Source organism: Myotis nattereri (genome assembly GCF_964212035.1).
Source record: "Myotis nattereri genome assembly, chromosome: 7".
Classification (NCBI taxonomy): domain Eukaryota; kingdom Metazoa; phylum Chordata; class Mammalia; order Chiroptera; family Vespertilionidae; genus Myotis; species Myotis nattereri.
Window position 1 is genome coordinate 47265283 of NC_138082.1, and position 17614 is coordinate 47282896.

At 38.8% G+C, this 17614-nt stretch overlaps 1 protein-coding gene across 1 annotated transcript in view; it reads right to left on the bottom strand.

Moving 5' to 3' along the window:
* Window positions 1-17614, bottom strand: part of UBR3 (ubiquitin protein ligase E3 component n-recognin 3) — a gene marked incomplete at its 5' end in the record, with an annotated part of 186279 nt that overhangs the window by 44036 nt on the left and 124629 nt on the right. The window contains 3 exon segments of the mRNA XM_081095514.1: window positions 4460-4570; window positions 7982-8115; window positions 12497-12646. Of these exon segments, the coding sequence (XP_080951640.1) occupies window positions 4460-4570; window positions 7982-8115; window positions 12497-12646 (395 nt within the window).

Below are 17614 nucleotides of genomic sequence, written 5' to 3' on the forward strand. Positions count from 1 at the left end.
TTTGACATTTATTTTTAAATACAATTCTATAAACACTTATTAAATTCTATCATGTGTCACGAGATGGGATAAAGAGTTAAGATACATCTTCACTTAAGATACAATTTCAAAGCAAACAGAAACAGCTAGATTACAATAATAATGTGATAAATGCAACAAAGAAGGCTTTCCAGAAAAGACTTATGAGCTGAGTTTTAGATACAAAGAAGAGTATACTACAAGGTTGGGGCAAGGGACCTGATCATTGAAGGACATTCTGTGATAAGCTTCCCTATATCCTTAATTTTAAAGAATGCCAGGTCTACCTCCTTACCTTGACTGAAACTCAATTCTTCCCTAAATCCTCCCCAGAAGCCCTCTCAGTTAGGCACTGCTCATTCTCCTACATCCCTCACCTCTCAGCATCCTTCTCATCTCCAGTGCTGGCTCCAGATAATTATTCTTGCATTCTCCTATCTTTGTGGCTCATGTCATTTTACAATGCCATCCTTTTTACTGGTCTCCATTGCCTTCATTAACATAAGGACTTTGATACCTAGATCAGTTTTCCTCATCACTCCAAGTCCTACCATCCTCCTATGCAACTTCAGCAGTGTATACGTGGACAACCCGTCTTACTTACATCTGAGTCCTTCAACTCCTCGGCCTAATTGGCTCCTATGGCTCTGACCTCCACTCTAACACCAGTACCTGTTACCATGACCACATCCTTGTTCTGTAATGGCCCAAAATTATCCATATCTGAAAATACTAAATTCATACATCTTAGTTTCTGACCTCCAACTCCTGTTTCCTTTAGTTCCTCTTTTTTTGTCCCAGTTTATTAGGCCATTCCTATCCTGCCCATACACCATGATCCGCCACTTCAAAAACACTCAAGTCAATACTCCTCATTCCCCTCCATATGTACTTTCATCACACATACCTAACAAAACATTCATACAAAATTAATCCAATGTATGACTTCTCTAATTCTGCATCAAACTGAATGCTGTTAGGGAAAACTGAAATAATTTCTTCCACAGTTTCCAATTTCAGCGGAACCCTGAATACTGCATGGCAATCTTGCTCCAACATCCTGTGAAGCACTCTCTCACCCAATTCCAAAGTGGTTTTTCAGAACCACCTCTTCACTTGTAATGTCCCTTCACTTACCCCAGCCTTGTCCCCTATACTCTAGGCACATAAAGCCAAACCTCCTGACTTAGAAAGAAGAGAGTCATGGCAGCTCCTTCAGCTTCCTGACTTCTCTCACACTGAATATGGAACTAATAAATACTACCAGTCCTTCCATCCACTTTCTTCCTTTATTCCCTTTGCTAATATCTCCTAATCACACCACTGTCAGTATGATCTACCTAATGTGAGATTATTCCCAATCACAATTTTTCAATGATCACCATTATCTTTCACTTTGATTCCTTACTCTCTTATGCTGCACACACAATCTCTCAGAAGACCATATATATTATATATATATATTATATATATTTCAAATATCTAACCTCTTCTCCATCTCAACTGCCATTACCAAGCCCAAGCAACCATCATCTCTTGCCTTCTAAATGATATAACCTCATATTTTCTAACTCTCCTGCAATCCTACAACTATCTCCTGCAAACACAACTACCACAATAAACTTTCTGAGCATGTCATATCTCTGCTTAAGAGTCTTTAATGGCTTTAATGTATCTCTGGAAGGAGTCTGTCTAGAGTCCAAAATCCTTACATGGACCTTTACAATATGGCCCCTGACTACTTCTCCCATCTTCTCTCTCATCACTCAAACACCTTCCTTCATCAAATGTTCTAGCACAGCCGTGGGCAAACTATGGCCTGCAGGCCGGATCCGGCCCGTTTGAAATGAATAAAACTAAAAAAAAAAAAGACCGTACCCTTTTATGTAATGATGTTTACTTTGAATTTATATTAGTTCACACAAACACTCCATCCATGCTTTTGTTCCGGCCCTCCGGTCCAGTTTAAGAACCCATTGTAGCCCTCGAGTCAAAAAGTTTGCCCACCCCTGGTCTAGCACTTTGGCAGATGTTCCAATAAGACCCTGTATACACTTCATAATACTTAGCACATATGCTGCAACTGTTTATTTCTGTCTCACACAATGTATAGTAAACTCCTTGAGAGAAACTGTGTCTTATTCACTGCTGTATCCTGAAAATCTATCACAGTATCTGGAACACTACAGGCTTTGAACAAATATTTGCTGAATGAACAATTGAATAAAGAGGTATGAAAAGGCATAATGTGCTTACAGAGCTATTAATTAGCTTATTAGTGCTGAATTGATGGAAGATAAAGCTAAAGCAACAGCCAAGCCTAGATCACGGAGTGCCTTGAATGCCATTCAGAGAAAAATAAACTTTATCACATTAGGAATAAGTCAGTAAAGGGTCTTTAAGCCATATGTCATCAGATTTACATTTTAGAAAGATCAATATAGTGACTAAAGTAGACTTGGAGTAAGGAAACTGACAAGAAAGCAATTGCATTAGTCAATAGATGAAGGCATATACAAAAAAGTAGAAGTGGGAACAATAAAGATGGAATATAGCCAAATGAGATTTTAGAAGGCAGAATCAATAGAATTTCGTAAAGACTGAATGTGAGGTAAGGAATAGGAAAGGAAAAAAAGAAATCCACTGCTTCTGAGTTAGGAATCTGGGAATAGAACAGAGCTATCTAGCTTTTAAGAAGTTAAGCTGAGAGAAAGATAAAAACTACAGCGACATGCCCAGCCGGCGTGGCTCAGTGGTTGAGCATCGACCTATGAACCAGGAGGTCACGGTTTGATTCCCAGTCAGGGCACATGCCCAGGTTTCAGGCTCAATCCCCAGTAGGGGGCATGCAGGAGGCAGCCAATCAATGATTCTCATCATTGATGTTTCTTTCTTTCTCTTCCTCTCCCTTCTTCTCTGACATCAATAAAAATATTCAAAAAAAAAAAAAAAAAAGACTGCAGCTACAGGAAAATACAAGGTCAAGCAAAGAAATTTTAAATAGCAGACTTTGGTGTACTTATTAACTGAAAAGAAGGGACAGACCAGGCAAAAAAACTAAAGCTACAGAAGAAAAAGAGGTTAGTTACTGATAAACCAAAGCCCCTGTGGTAAAGGGGAGAAAGGAATACTACAGCATAAAAAGGAAGATTATTCCTGAACAGAAGAAGAAATACTACCTCTAAGGGTAGAAAAGAAAGGACTGGTTGGGATGCAAAGTCATTTATCAAGGAACATTAAAGCAAGGCAGGAAGCTAAAGTAGTATGTGACAGAGAACCACTGTTTTTGGTGAGAGGAAGAGACAGTTTAATGAGGGGAAAGAGTTCTTGGGACTTAAGTGGGATAGGGGAGGCAAAGGTTTGGAATAGCTGCTGAGGAAACCAGGAGAGAAAACTGATTAAAGACAGGTAAATGAAGTGATAAGTGGTATCTACAGTCCATGACTTTAGTCCAGCAATTTTCAACCTTTCATCTTATGGCACACAGAAACTAATTACTAAAATTCTGAGGCACACCAAAAAATATATTGTGTTGTTTTTCCCAATCTGACAAAAAAAAATAGTTATAATTTTGATTCACTCATACCAGACAGCTATTGTTGTGTTGGCTGTTGTCACTTTTTTATTTGATAATCTAAGGGAAAAGAGGTGCCCTGACTAAAATTCTCATGGCATACCAGTTGAAATTCACTGCTCTAGTCTAAGGCACTATTATAGAAAACCACAAATTTATGGAGATGCCAATTTACTTAGTTTTATTACTTTTCTAGCAGGGCTAGTTGCCTAGGTGTATGATCAAAGGAGGCAGATTAAACAACAGGTATTAAGAGCAGAATGGGCAAAGTATAAGTAAGTGAGGCTAGGTAAGAGCTAATGCACCAGGAAAAATGCACAAGGGTTAAAGGACTAGAGATCTTGATGCCAGATGCAAAACATACTAGTAAGAGTGAAAATAAGAGAATTTGAAAAATAATCAAATGATATAGTGGGATAATAAAGCTTAATATTAATAAAGCTTAATATTTCAGAACTAGAGTAGCAAAGTCTAAAATTACAGCCATGTCCTGGCCTGTGTGGCTCAATGGTTGAGTGTCAACCTATGAACCAGGAGGTCATGGTTCAATTCCCAGTCAGGGCACATGCCCAGGTTGTAGGGGGCGTGCAGGAGGCAGCCAATCGATGATTCTCATCATTGGTGTTTCTCCCTCTCCCCTCCTTTCTAAAATTAATAAAAACATTTTTAAAAAACAAAATAAAATTACAGCCTTGGAAGTCAGCTGCTAAAAAAAATCCCTAAAGTTGAAGAAATGAAGAAACTGTGAGTTTAGATTGTCCACATGATGATCAAAATCACCCCAGATGAATTGGGATTTATATGCTGTAAAGATATTTAATATGGGGAAAGATACATACACCTTTAAAATTTATTCAATTAACTTACCCGTAATGATTCCATGTAAGACTTATGACAATCTATATGTAATGTATGTCCACAGGTTTGTACATAAACACCTCCTTCCCAGCCAATTGATACTGCCAAGAGACAAGAACTCTTAAAAAAAGAAAGACAAAATACAATTAATTTTAAAGAAGTATAGACATATTTAAATATATCCACAGAAACCTCTGAATGATTTTTTATTTGAACTTAGCTTTCTGATTTGGTGACTAAATAGACTGTGAAGCTTTTAAACCCAGAGGAAAAGGAAGAATAACTTTGTATTTTTGTGATAAAGCAATACCAGACTTGACAGCCCGAAAGCAACTCTTTAAAATAGAAACACCATTAAGACTTAGCTTCTAAATATCTATGCTCATATGAAAAATAATGATAAATTAGACTTTCTCCACCCCATAAAATATAAGCTCTCAATATTATACTATAGTTCAGTGTAAACTATACTGCTATTGATGATCTTAACTGTTTTATATGGTACTTAATCTGTGATTGCCATTAACAACTTCCCTCTTAAAGGGTCTTCTTCCCTTTGGCTTCCATAATGAGACTCCCTTTTGGTTTTACTTCCAACCCTTTAACCATTTGGTTTAGGCTCCTTTAAGTCTCTTCTTTCTTGCCCTGCCCCTTCAAAGTTTATATTCCTCAAGATTCTATTCTTAGTGCTTACTCTCTACTCATTACAACTATTCTCCCTAAGTGATTTAATCAGTAAATTCACCTAGCCTCCAAGCTAAATCTCTTGCCTGACTGACAGATACAAATACTTAGCTGCCAACCAGAAATCTCCAGTTTGACATTCCTCAGATAACATAAAATTAATGTGTCAAAAACTTGTCATTTTCTCCATTACTCTTCCTTTTCCTCTGGGTTTAAAAGCTCCACAATCTATTTAGTCACCAAATCAGAAAGCTGAAGTTACTCTACCTCACACCCTTTCCTTCACACCACAGTTTTAATTCCCAAATCATATGAATTCTGTCTTCTAAATAACTCATGACTTTGGCCTGACTTCATTCTCAATGTAACATTCAAGTCTGTACATTTGTTGGGGGGGGGGGGGGGGGGGAGGATTTCTTATATAAAGTTTTGTAATTGGTCTTCTTGACTCCAATTTCTTCTCTCCATGATGCATCCCCCACATACCTCTCCAAAGTACAAATTTGGTCATAAGAATAACCCCAAAAAAGTGCCTTAACATTTACAAGGGTTTAATATAATGCACAACAAAGAAGGCAAACAGATTATATAAGCCAACTACACACTCATTTGAAATTTGTTTTTAAAGTTAATTGCTTCTATCTCCTTTTTCTCTTACATCTTCAACTTCTTCTCTCCAAATTCCTTCCATTCAACCTATAAACAGGCTTAGACTTTTCCTCCTAAAATAATTTTGAGTTTTCATTTCCCCTCTGACAAATAGTACTTACTTGACAATGAACTTGAGTTCACCCCACTAGAGTCTGTAGTAAATAGATGGCCAAGCCAGAGCAATATAAGATCTAACATGAGTGACAGCATATGATGAAAGCTTTGAGAGCCATAAAAACTCTTTTTATATTAGAAATTTATACATTATAATGTAAGATGACCAAATCAACTTTAACAACAGTAAAACAAAGTTCCAATATTAAATCGAGACTCTTCATGAGCATCTGAAAGTTAAAAATTACAGTGCAAAATGTCTTCGCAGCCAATTTAAATATATGTGCAGCAGCACAAATCAAATACTACTCACAGCAAGTGAGCTGGCTTCTACTGTTACAAATCAGAAAAACAACAGGAGATCTGCTCATCTCTGTTTTATGATTTGCAGCCACTTGAAGTAGAAGCAAATTTTGGTATTAGATCATTTTAGAACTAGAGGCCCAGTACATGGATTCATACACTGGTGGGGGTCCCTCAGCCGGGCCCTCAGGAATCGGGCTGAAACCAGCTCTCCGACATCCCCAGAGGGGTCCCAGATTGTGAGAGGGTGCAGGCCAGGCCAAAGGACCCCACCAGTGCACGATCGGGACTGGGGAGGGACTGCAGGAGGGTTCCAGGGCGTGTTCAGCCTGTCTCACCCAGTTCTGATCAGGGCCGATCGGGGCCGTTTGGGGCCATCTCACCCAGTCCCAATCGGGGCCAATTGGGCTTGCCGGCAGGGGAGGGACCGTGGGAGGGCTCCAGGGCATGTCCGGACCATCTTGCCCAGTCCCAAACAGCAGGACCCAAGCAGCAAACTAAGCTACTGTTCGGAGAACCTGAACCCTGGTGGTCAGTGCGCATCATAGCAACTGGTCAAACAGTCGAACAGTTGAACACTTAGCATATTAGGATTTTATTATATAGGACTAGAGGCCCAGTACACAAATTCATGCACTGGTGGGTCTAGCCAGCCCACCCTGATGGGGGCCATCGGGGGTGGGCTGGCTGGGGTGGGGGGCCGATAAGGGGCGGGCCCAACTGGGGCGAGGGGCTGCCGGCGGTTTGCCAACCAGGGCAAGGGGCCACTGGTGGTTTGCCGGCTGGCCCTGCCCCCAGTCGGGGTGGGCATGCCCGCTGGGAGGCGGGGGCCGCCAGGGCGAGGGACCGCAGGTGTTCCGGTCGTTCTGCCATTCAGTTAATTTGCATATTACCCTTTTATAGGATGGTTGTTAGTTAATAAACAAGCTGCTTCTTTGACCATGTACTATAAAAATGTAATTAACCCTTTGCAGTCCAATGTTATTTTTGGAATGCAAACAGTCTGGTCCAAATTAATTGATGGGATTGAATATTGAACTTTTTAATGTTCTTATTGCTCGACGTTAGACCGTTGGACCTGCTCCTAGCGCCTCGTCTGTTGAGTCAGCCTCGAGGTTGGACTGAAAAGGGTTAATCTTCCTTTTTAATAAAAGCAGTTAACTGAAAATACTAAGTCATTTGTTAATGTAACTGTTAGATGTCTTATTTGAATTTGCTATAGTGTGGAAAAAGAGCAGGAAAACATTTACTAATATGAGATTAATATTTTAGGAAGACTTCAATAATGTGTCCACCACTGTGCTAAGTGCTTATCATCCAATTTTCACGACCTCAATATTTATTAAAACCTCCCACAGTAATTGGTAGTATCTTTTTACAAATAAGGAATACAAAGGTTCTAAGATCACTCAGTTACAAATGGTAGTAGATACACACTCATTCCACACTAGACAAGACCTCCCTAACTAGAGCCATCTGCTTCTCCAGAATCCACCAGAAACCTTCTCCTCAGACCAGACCAGTATTATAGTTAATAGTATTAAATTTGTATACCTCCCAATAAATAACATTTAAAATGAAGATATAACATTTATAACCTAAAATATTTACTTATTAACAGATTTCCATTTCTTTACTATTCACATATTAATTTTTTCTAATAAAGTTCCAGATTCTAAATCAGAATGACATCTGTTAGAAAAATATACATAAAACTCTGGAGTGAAATTACTATGAATTTTGCAGACAAATATACTAGTAGATAAAAAGGATACTCACATCTTTAAAATAACGCTGTAATAATGAAAGCCTCACATCATGAACTGCTGCACATGTATCCCAAGGATAAATCTGTTCCTCTTCAGTGATAGGCAACTTTTTTGGCTCAGTGTTGTCACGGCACTGCCCCAAAACTATATTAACAACAGAGATAAGAGCTCATTAAATAATCAATATATAGACCTGATTCACCATAAAAGCCAAGTTATTTACAACCAGCTGACTAATGTTTGCACTTATTAGACCCTAAAAAAAAGTGATATTCTAGTGTTCTTCTAGAGAGTAAATAAAACTCCAAAGATGCCAATATTTAATTTTCAAATGAACAGTAAAATATGGGTGTTTACTCGGGATGGATGAATGGACTAATGGATTGATCGAAGAATCAATAGATGAATGGATTGATGGAGGATGGTTTCCAAAGTCTGTCCATTGAAAAAGTCTAGAAATTATGACACTCCAGTAACAAATAAATTTTATTTCTAAATACACTATCTCTCATGAAAAGGAAACAGAGACCCTCGGAGAAAAACCTGAGTCCAAGGTTGGGAAAAAGTTCAAGAAAAATCTGGAATTTTGTGTAATAAAGAGCAAGGGGTAGCCCTGGCTGAGCAGCTCAGTTGGCTGGAGTGTCATTCCATACACCAAAAGATTGCAAGTTAGATTCCCAGTCAGGGCACATACCTAAGTTGTGGGTTCAATCCCTGATTGGGCACATACGTGAGGTAAATAAATGATGTTTCTCTCTCACATCGATGTTTCTCTCTCTCTCTCTCTCTCTCTCTCTCTCTCTCAAATCAATGAAAACATATCCTCAGGTGAAGATTAAAAAAAAAAGATCGAGGGGTAATTCAAACACTGAGGGGGCAGTCATGAGGATCTAAAGGAGTTCTGACTAGTCAAATTTGAGAAAATTTAAGTACTGAAAAGAATAATAACAGAAACAGATAACACATTCATTGATTCAGATGAGGAATCAAGTAAAAGGGTAAATTACTAGAGGCTCATCATATAGATTACCTACCACCTTAACCAAGTGATCAAACTTCACTGGCATCACCAATAATAGGACAAGCTGTGACTATGAGCCTCATTCTACAGAACTGACTTAGACTCATCAAAACTTTTTAAAGGTCTGGAGAAACTATCCTAGATTAAAGGAGACTAACAGGAAATGATGATGAAATGCAATGCATAATCTTGGCTCTTGGATCAAGAAAAAGACTTTGCTCTAAAAATATTACTGGGATATTTGAGAGAATTTTAACATAGAATTTTAGATGTTATTAATAACAAATTTCTTGGATATGATTATACTGTGGTTATAGTAAAAATATCCTTGTTCTTAGGAGATACTGTCTGAAGTATTTAGGAATAAAATGTCATGATGTCTGCCATTTTCTTCTGAAGAGAGAGAGAGAAAAAGAGAGTAAATAAGAGAGGGGGAAGAAGACAGTATTGGTGAGTCTAGTTAAAGGTATCCAACTTTTCTGAAGATATAAAACTTTTCAAAATGAAAACTTGGGAAGAGGTATATGGCAAAAGGAGAAAAACAAATACTAGGATTTTATAATTGTAAAAGCACAAAAAAGGGGAGTAGGGATAAAAACATACAGTGCCATACATTATTATAAGACTGATAAGCATGGGAAGAGCCATTCTTAGGGAAGGTAAATTAGCCATAACACTCACTGTGGGCCCCAAGTTTTGAAGAGTAGTGGCAAAAAGAAGAGACAGAAGCAAGTAAATGCTAACAACTAAAATATAGTTATCCATGATGTATGCACTTCTGTATTGGTTTCCTAAGATTTTCATTTATCTCTGCTCTAGTCTTTATTTCTTCCTATCTGCTAGCTTTGCAGTCAACTTGTTCCTAAAGTGTAAAGTTACATTACTGATTTGAGATCTTCTTTTTTTGAGGGAAGCGTTTGCAGCTATAAATTTCCCTCTGTGCACTGTTTTCACCGCCCACATAAGCTGTGGTATGTTGTGTTTCCACTTTCATTTGTTTCACAGTACCTTCTAATTCTTCTTTGGCCCATTGGTTGTTTAAGAATGTGTTATTTACACATATTTGTGAATTTTCCAATTTTCCTACTGCTATTGATTTCTAGTTTCACTCCATGTGGTCAGAGATGATACTTTGGATGATTTCAGTCTTTTTAAATGTATTGAGACTGTTTCATGGCTAACCCATGTTCTATCTTGGAGAATGTTCCATGTACAATTGAGAAAACTGTATTCTACTGTTGTTAGAAAGAGTATTCAAGGGGTTTTTTTTAGGTTTAATTGTTTTATAGTGTTGCTTAAGTGTTTTATTTCTTTTTTTGATATTCTGTCTAGCTGTTCTATAAATTATTGAAAATGGGAGATTAAAGTCTCCAACTATCATTATAAAACTACTAGTGGTCTGGTGCACGGATTTGTGCACATTGAAAGGAAATTAATTAGAAGAAATATTTTAATATCGCTATTCACCCTTTCTTTATAATAGAAGTGTCAACCAAATTCACAATCGACAATGGCAGATCGAAACACACATGTGATTGGCACCAGTGAGAGCTTTATATGTATTGCGCATGTGCGAGTCAACTTAGCTTTTTATATATATAGAATAAACTTGCTTAATTAGACCTGCTTTCTGATGTAGCTAAACCTTTTCCAGCCCAGTGAAGCACTCCAACTTCTCTTTCAGGTTATGGTCAGCAACATAGCAGTAAATATCAACACGAAGCAGATTATTATTGTAGATCACGCAGGGAGAACAAAGGGTAAAATATGTAACTGCAGCAGTGTTTGACTATATTCTGTGCAGTGAGAAAACGTAAAGTCATTTCAAGATCCATAATTTCTTACTTCTTTTCAGGCAGGTCAAGTTTCTAAACTTTCTAAATCTCCATTTGCCAGCTAATGAAAAGAAAATAGGATTCTACCAAATCTCCTATCTACCTACTCCAGGACTTCTTTGAGGATCAAATGAGATGAGGCATGGAAAAATGCTTCACAAACATTTGGTTAAAGTGTGAAATATTTGCACCTGGCTATAAAGCAAGTCATGTTCCTGGGCTGAAGAAACTGCAAGGAGGCAAGTTGCTAGGGAGAGGAAGTTGGGCATTGCTACGTGATGTCATTACCCGGCATCCATAGCCACCATTTCCGGGCTGGGCTGGACTGTGGGCTGCATTTTACACCATGGAGTCCCAGCAGCACTGACTGTGATTTGCTCCAAGATGGTGGCAGGGCCTATGTCCTAATTGGGGGAAGCTGAGTGTTGCTTTGTTGGCACCAGGACCGTGCTGCTGTTTCTCTGTAAATGGCCAGTGTGTGTCTCGGCAGCTCCTGCATTGAGTGTCTGCCCCCGATGGTCAGTGAGTGTCATAGTGACTGGTCGAACAGTGGGAGAGAAACAGCATATTAGCCTTTTATATATAGAGATTTCTCCCTCTAATTCTATATTTGCTTCATATATTTTGAGCCTCTGCTATTTGATGTGTATATACTTATAAATGTTATATCTTCTAACCCTAATCATAACCCTACCTCAAAATACTTCAGTAAGGGAGAGAATAGAGAGCATTCAGACAAATCCTTAAAAAAAATCCAAAATTTGTTTTTAACTATAGATTGGCAAACATATTTGTCAGCTGACTGTTTCAAGAATGACACCTTCTAGTAGCTCAAGATATAAGGGCAAAGCTACCTAAATATGCCTTATGCAATTAAAATAATTAAGAGGACAGCCCTGGACAGTGTGGTTCAGTTGGTTGGAGCATCATCCCGTGCACCAGAAGGTCAAGGATTTGATTCCCAGTTGGGGTGCAAATGGGAGGCAGCCAATTGATGTATCTCTTACATCAATGTTTCTGTCCCTCACTCTCTTTCTTTTTCTCTCTTCTCCTTCCTTCCTCTCTTAAAAAAATCAATATTTAATTTGACAATATTTCTGGTGTTAAAATTCTTCCAGATTTTAGAATAATTAAATTGCCAAAAACACTAAACTCAGCTAATGGCCACCTAGCATTGGTAATACACCACATCATTTTAAGGAAAAAGACTGTAACTTATAAAGAGATCTCTCTGTTAAAAAGTTCTTCCAACATTCATGTCCAGCAAGGTTAGATAAAACCAGATTAAGAATCTTTGCTATACAATTCTAAATCAACCGGTGCTATGTAGACCTATAGTTATATCTAACCAGGGGTGGGCAAACTTTTTGACTCGAGGGCTACAATGGGTTCTTAAACTGGACCGGAGGGCCGGAACAAAAGCATGGATGGAGTGTTTGTGTGAACTAATATAAATTCAACGTAAACATCATTACATAAAAGGGTACGGTCTTTTTTTTTTTTTTTAGTTTTATTCATTTCAAACGGGCTGGATCCGGCCCACAGGCCGTAGTTTGCCCACGGCTGATCTAGAGAAATATATAACTTCCATTCAATACAGATATTTATTAATCTTTTGTATACACTTTATATTTACAATGTTCCCACTGAAAAAGTACTTTAATTTTACCTGAGGATGCTTGTAACAGAACAACCAATCCTGTAGGTCGGTCTTCAGAGGAGGGGCCACTCTGCCCACAAATAACACAATCATATACTGCCTCAGAAACTTGTGGTTCTGCTGTGGTGATCTCCATAGGAATATCATTCTCAGGAGAATCTGAGAAGAAAAATCTCTCTTAAATGAAAATGTGGGGAAAAACTTAGTTGAAATAATTTTGAGCTTCAATACCAATAAAGATATATTGTAATAAAATTATGGAAAAATACCTTGCTAAAATAAAATGTTCACTAAGAAAGACAAAATATTCAAAGAGTTGATATAATGAAAGACTTTAAATAATATGTGGTTAAATACTTCTGATAGTGTATCATTCACAAACAAAATTGAAAGGAAAAACACAGAGGCAAAGACATTTGTATTAAAAACACCTTTAAGATATTATAATTTAAGAAAATTGTTTTAATTTTCTTTGAGGCACCTCAGAAGGAAAATTTATGACATCTCAGCTCTTGGGGAAAAAATGGCAATATTCACTAGGAGATAAAAGAGAAACAAACTATTCCTCCTTTATTTTAAATTCTAGTGATTATATCTTGGCATTAATAATTATCGATATGTTTATTTATGTACGGAAATCATTTATATATGACCATACATACTAATAAAGCAAAACTACTATAAAAAAAATAACAGTAATCCTTTGGTGATAAGATGTTAACAGCAAGAAATAAAATACTGATTATAATTTTCCAATAAAGACTCTTAAATTCACAAAGATCAGTGATATTGGCAAAAAGCAAGTAGAGGGAATTGGGAAGACCAGGAAAGCAGAAGTGATTTATGACTTCTTTAAAAGATGAAGGCATATTTAAATAAAGATGTAAAAATGCATGACAGAATAGAAAAAGAAAAATATCAAGTTCAGATAGGTTTAATAAGAATTCATGCAGATAAACATGTATCTAATAGTTATTGAAAGTAACTGAGAAGGGCCAAAATAAAGCTTTGAATAATGCCCAGTATTAATGAAAAATAAAAAAGAAGCCAATAAAGAAATCAGAGAAAAAAACAATAATACATAAATAGAACAAAAATGGCAGCACAGTTAAATACTGATACTCACCGCCTCCCACAACCACATCAAAATTACAACTAAAAAATAGAACAACTATCATTCAGAACCTCCTGAAATCTGGCTGAATGGAAGTCCTACAACTGGAGAAGTAAAGAAGAAAGCACACTGAGACTAGTGGGAGGGGCAGAGGCACAGAATGGGCTAGTTAGTCCGACAACCACCCATGGTGTTTCTTTACTCGGGAGGGATATCTCCAAGGCTTCCTATAATACACCACATCATTTTAAGGAACATTGACCCCTGTGAGAAGCAGGGGTCCTGCCGAGACCGGTTTGGCTCAGTGGATAGAGCATCGGCCTGCGGACTGAGGGGTCCCGGGTTCGATTCCGGTCAAGGGCATGTACCTGGGTTGTGGGCATATCCCCAGTGGGGGATGTGCAGGAGGCAGCTGGTCGATGTTTCTCTCTCATCCATGTTTCTAACTCTCTATCTCTCTCCCTTCCTCTCTGTAAAAAATCAATAAAATATATTTTAAAAAAAAAAAGAAGCAGGGGTCCTGACCCCACACCAGACCCCCAGCCCAGGTTCCAGAGCTGAGAAGAAAAGTCCCCATAACTTTGGATTGTAAAAGCCAGCGATGATTGTGGCTAAGTGACATGGAGGCTGTTGGAGTCCCAGGTGTTCCTCTTGAAAGGCCCGTGCACCAACTTCATGGTCCCAGTTCCTCTGAGCTCCAGCACTGGGCAGCAGTGTTGGGGGAATCCAGGAATAAACAGGGAATAACTGGACTGTTTGTCATTAGGGCAGGAATCCAGGGATGGTTTTCTCCCAGACAGGGGTGCTCACAGGGGTCAATGTTCCTGCGCTTAGATCTCCACAGTCACAGAGCTAACTGGCAGCCATATCTGAGTTTTCATCAGCATGGTCCACACTGTTCCCTCCACCCTGGTGATTCCCTGAGACCTTGTTCCATCCAATTGCGGCCCCACTCAAGCTGTTTGCAGCTACTTTTCCATATGAAAGGCCTGTCCTGGCTCAGGCTTCAGACTTTCCTTAAACAAGCAGCAACTGGCCCCAGTATGCCCCAAACCTAATCAATACTGGGCTCTAGTACCAGTCTGCCTTGCTTCACAGCTGGGCTTTGCCTGGGCACTTTTTAGCCCAATACAAGTAGCACCCATCTGCAGAGATCTTTGTAGCTCCTGTTGGGTGGCCCCAGAGTCAGTGTACCCGGTAGACAGCTTCAAAACATACCAGATTACAACTCTACACATCCACAAGCGACACACTCAAGGGCAGACTCAGTGAGACCCAAAGCCCCACTGAAGCAACTGCTGCTCCATAGGGGTGTCTCCTGCACAGCAGCTCTTCCACTGTAGATACAGTTGGTCTTCACAGCCAACTGACCTGGAGGTCATCCCTCCCAGTGATGCCAAAAGCAATAAAGGCACAACTACAACATCAACATCATTAAAATGTCCAAACTACCCAAAGCAATCTATAAATTCAACGCACTTCCCATTAAAATACCAACGGCATATTTCACAGACCTAGAACAAACTCTCCAAACACTCATCTGGAATAAAAAAAGACCCCGAATAGCTGCAGCGATCCGGATAAAGAACAGAGTAGGTGGGATCTCAATGCCAGATATCAAGCTGTATTACAAAGCCACTGTTCTCAACTGCCTGGTACTGGCACAAGATCAGACATATAGATCAATGGAATAGAATAGAGAACCCAGAAATCGGCCCGAACCAATATGCTCAATTAATATTTGACAAAGGAGGCAAGAACATACAATGGAGTCAAGACAGTCTCTTCAATAAATGGTGCTGGGAAAATTGGACAGATACATGCAAGAAAATGAAACTGGACCACCAACTTATACCATACACAAAAATAAACTCAAAATGGATGAAGGACTTAAATGTAAGACGCGAAACCATAAAAATACTAGAGGAATCCAAAGGCAACAAAATCTCAGACATATGCCGAAGCAATTTATTCACCGATACAGCTCCTAGGGCATTGGAAACTAAAGAGAAAATAAACAAATGGGACTACATCAAAATAAAAAGCTTCTGCACAGCAAAAGAAACCATCAACAAAACAACAAGAAAGCCCACTGCATGGGAAAACATATTTGCCAATGTTATCACTGATAAGGGTTTAATCTCCAACATTTATAGGGAACTCATACAACTTAACAAAAGGAAGATAAACAATCCAATCAAAAAATGGGCAAAGGACCGAAATAGACACTTTTCAAAAGAGGACATTCAGAAAGCCAAGAGACATATGAAATCATGCTCCAAATCACTAATCATCCGAGAGATGCAAATCAAAACAACGAGGTACCATCTCACACCTGCCAGAATGGCTATCATCAACAGATCAACAAACGACAAGTGCTGGAGAGGATACGGAGAAAAAGGAACCCTCGTGCACTTCTGGTGGGAATGCAGACTGGTGCAGCCACTATGGAAGACAGTATGGAGTTTCCTCAAAAAGTTAAAAATGGAACTCCCATTTGACCCAGTGATCCCACTTCTAGGACTATATCCCAAGAAACCAGAAAACCAATCAGAGAGGATATATGCATCCCTATGTTCATAGCAGCACAATTTACCATAGCTAAGATTTGGAAACAACCTAAGTGCCCATCAACGGATGAATGGATTAGAAAACTGTGGTACATATACACAATGGAATACTATGCTGCTGTAAAAAAGAAGGAATTCTTACCATTTGCAACAGTATGGATGGAACTGGAGAGCATTATGCTAAGCGAAATAAGCCAGGCAGTGAAAGAAAAATACCACATGATCTCACTCATTTATGGATAATAAAGACCATTATAAACTGATGAACAAAAATAGATACAGAGGCAGAGCAGCATTAAACAGATGGTCAAACTACAGTAGGAAGGCTGGGGAGGTTTGGGGGGGTAAGAGATCAACCAAAGGACTTATATGCATGCATATAAGCATATCCAATGGACACAAGACACTGGGGGGTAGGGGAAGCTGGGGGAAGGTTGGGGGGGTGGAGGGGAGAGACTAATTGTTGTAATATTTTAAGCAATAAAAAAAAAATCAGACAAAAAACAAAAAAAGACTGTGCACACAATCCTCACAGGAGTGCACCTAGAGTACCAAGCTCAGGTAATGAGGGAGGCTGAGCCACTGGGCCCTACAGGACACCTATCACACAACGCCACTTTACCAATTCCAGGAGACATAACAACTCTACCTAATACACAGAAACAAAGACAGGAAGCTGGTAAAATGTGGAAACAAAGAAATATGTTACAAATGAAAGAAATGGAAGCAAGCAAAACTACTGGATACAGACTTCAAAACAATGGTTATAAGGTCATTCAAGGATCTTAAAGAGAGCATCAAGGGACTTAATGAGAACTTCAAGGGACTTAGTGAGACTTTTAAGGATCTTAGTGAGAATGTCAAAGACATGAAAAAGAACCAGTCAGAAATTAAGCATACTATGCTAGCTGAAATAATGAATAATTTACAGGGATTCAACACAGACATCTGCCTTGCCTGGGGGGAAGGCAGTCCACACACCCTATTGGAAAACACCTTGCCCTGAGGCCACTTAAGAGATTAAAAGTAACAATTAGCCTCCAGGCAGAAGCAACCACCCTACCCAGTTCAAAAAACTCTCACCACACCAGAAGACGATTGCCTGGGGGCAATTCAATTCAGAATCCTATTAGTCTGTAGACAGAGGCTGTTTCTGGAGGCTTTGAGTCTTTGCCTGATCCAATTTGTCAGAAATAGCCTTTAAAACTGTCCTGCACTAGAGATTGAGAGGTATAGAGGATCTACCTAAATCATAGTCACAAACTCAAATAGACAACCAAAATGAGGAAACAAAGAAACAACCTCCAAATGAAAGAGCTAGTGAATTCTCCAGAAAAAGAGATAAATGAGCAAAGATAAGAAATTTATCTGAAACAGAGTTCAGAGTAATGATGTTAAAAATGCTCAACAACATGAAAAAAGATATAGTAACTATGAAAAAAG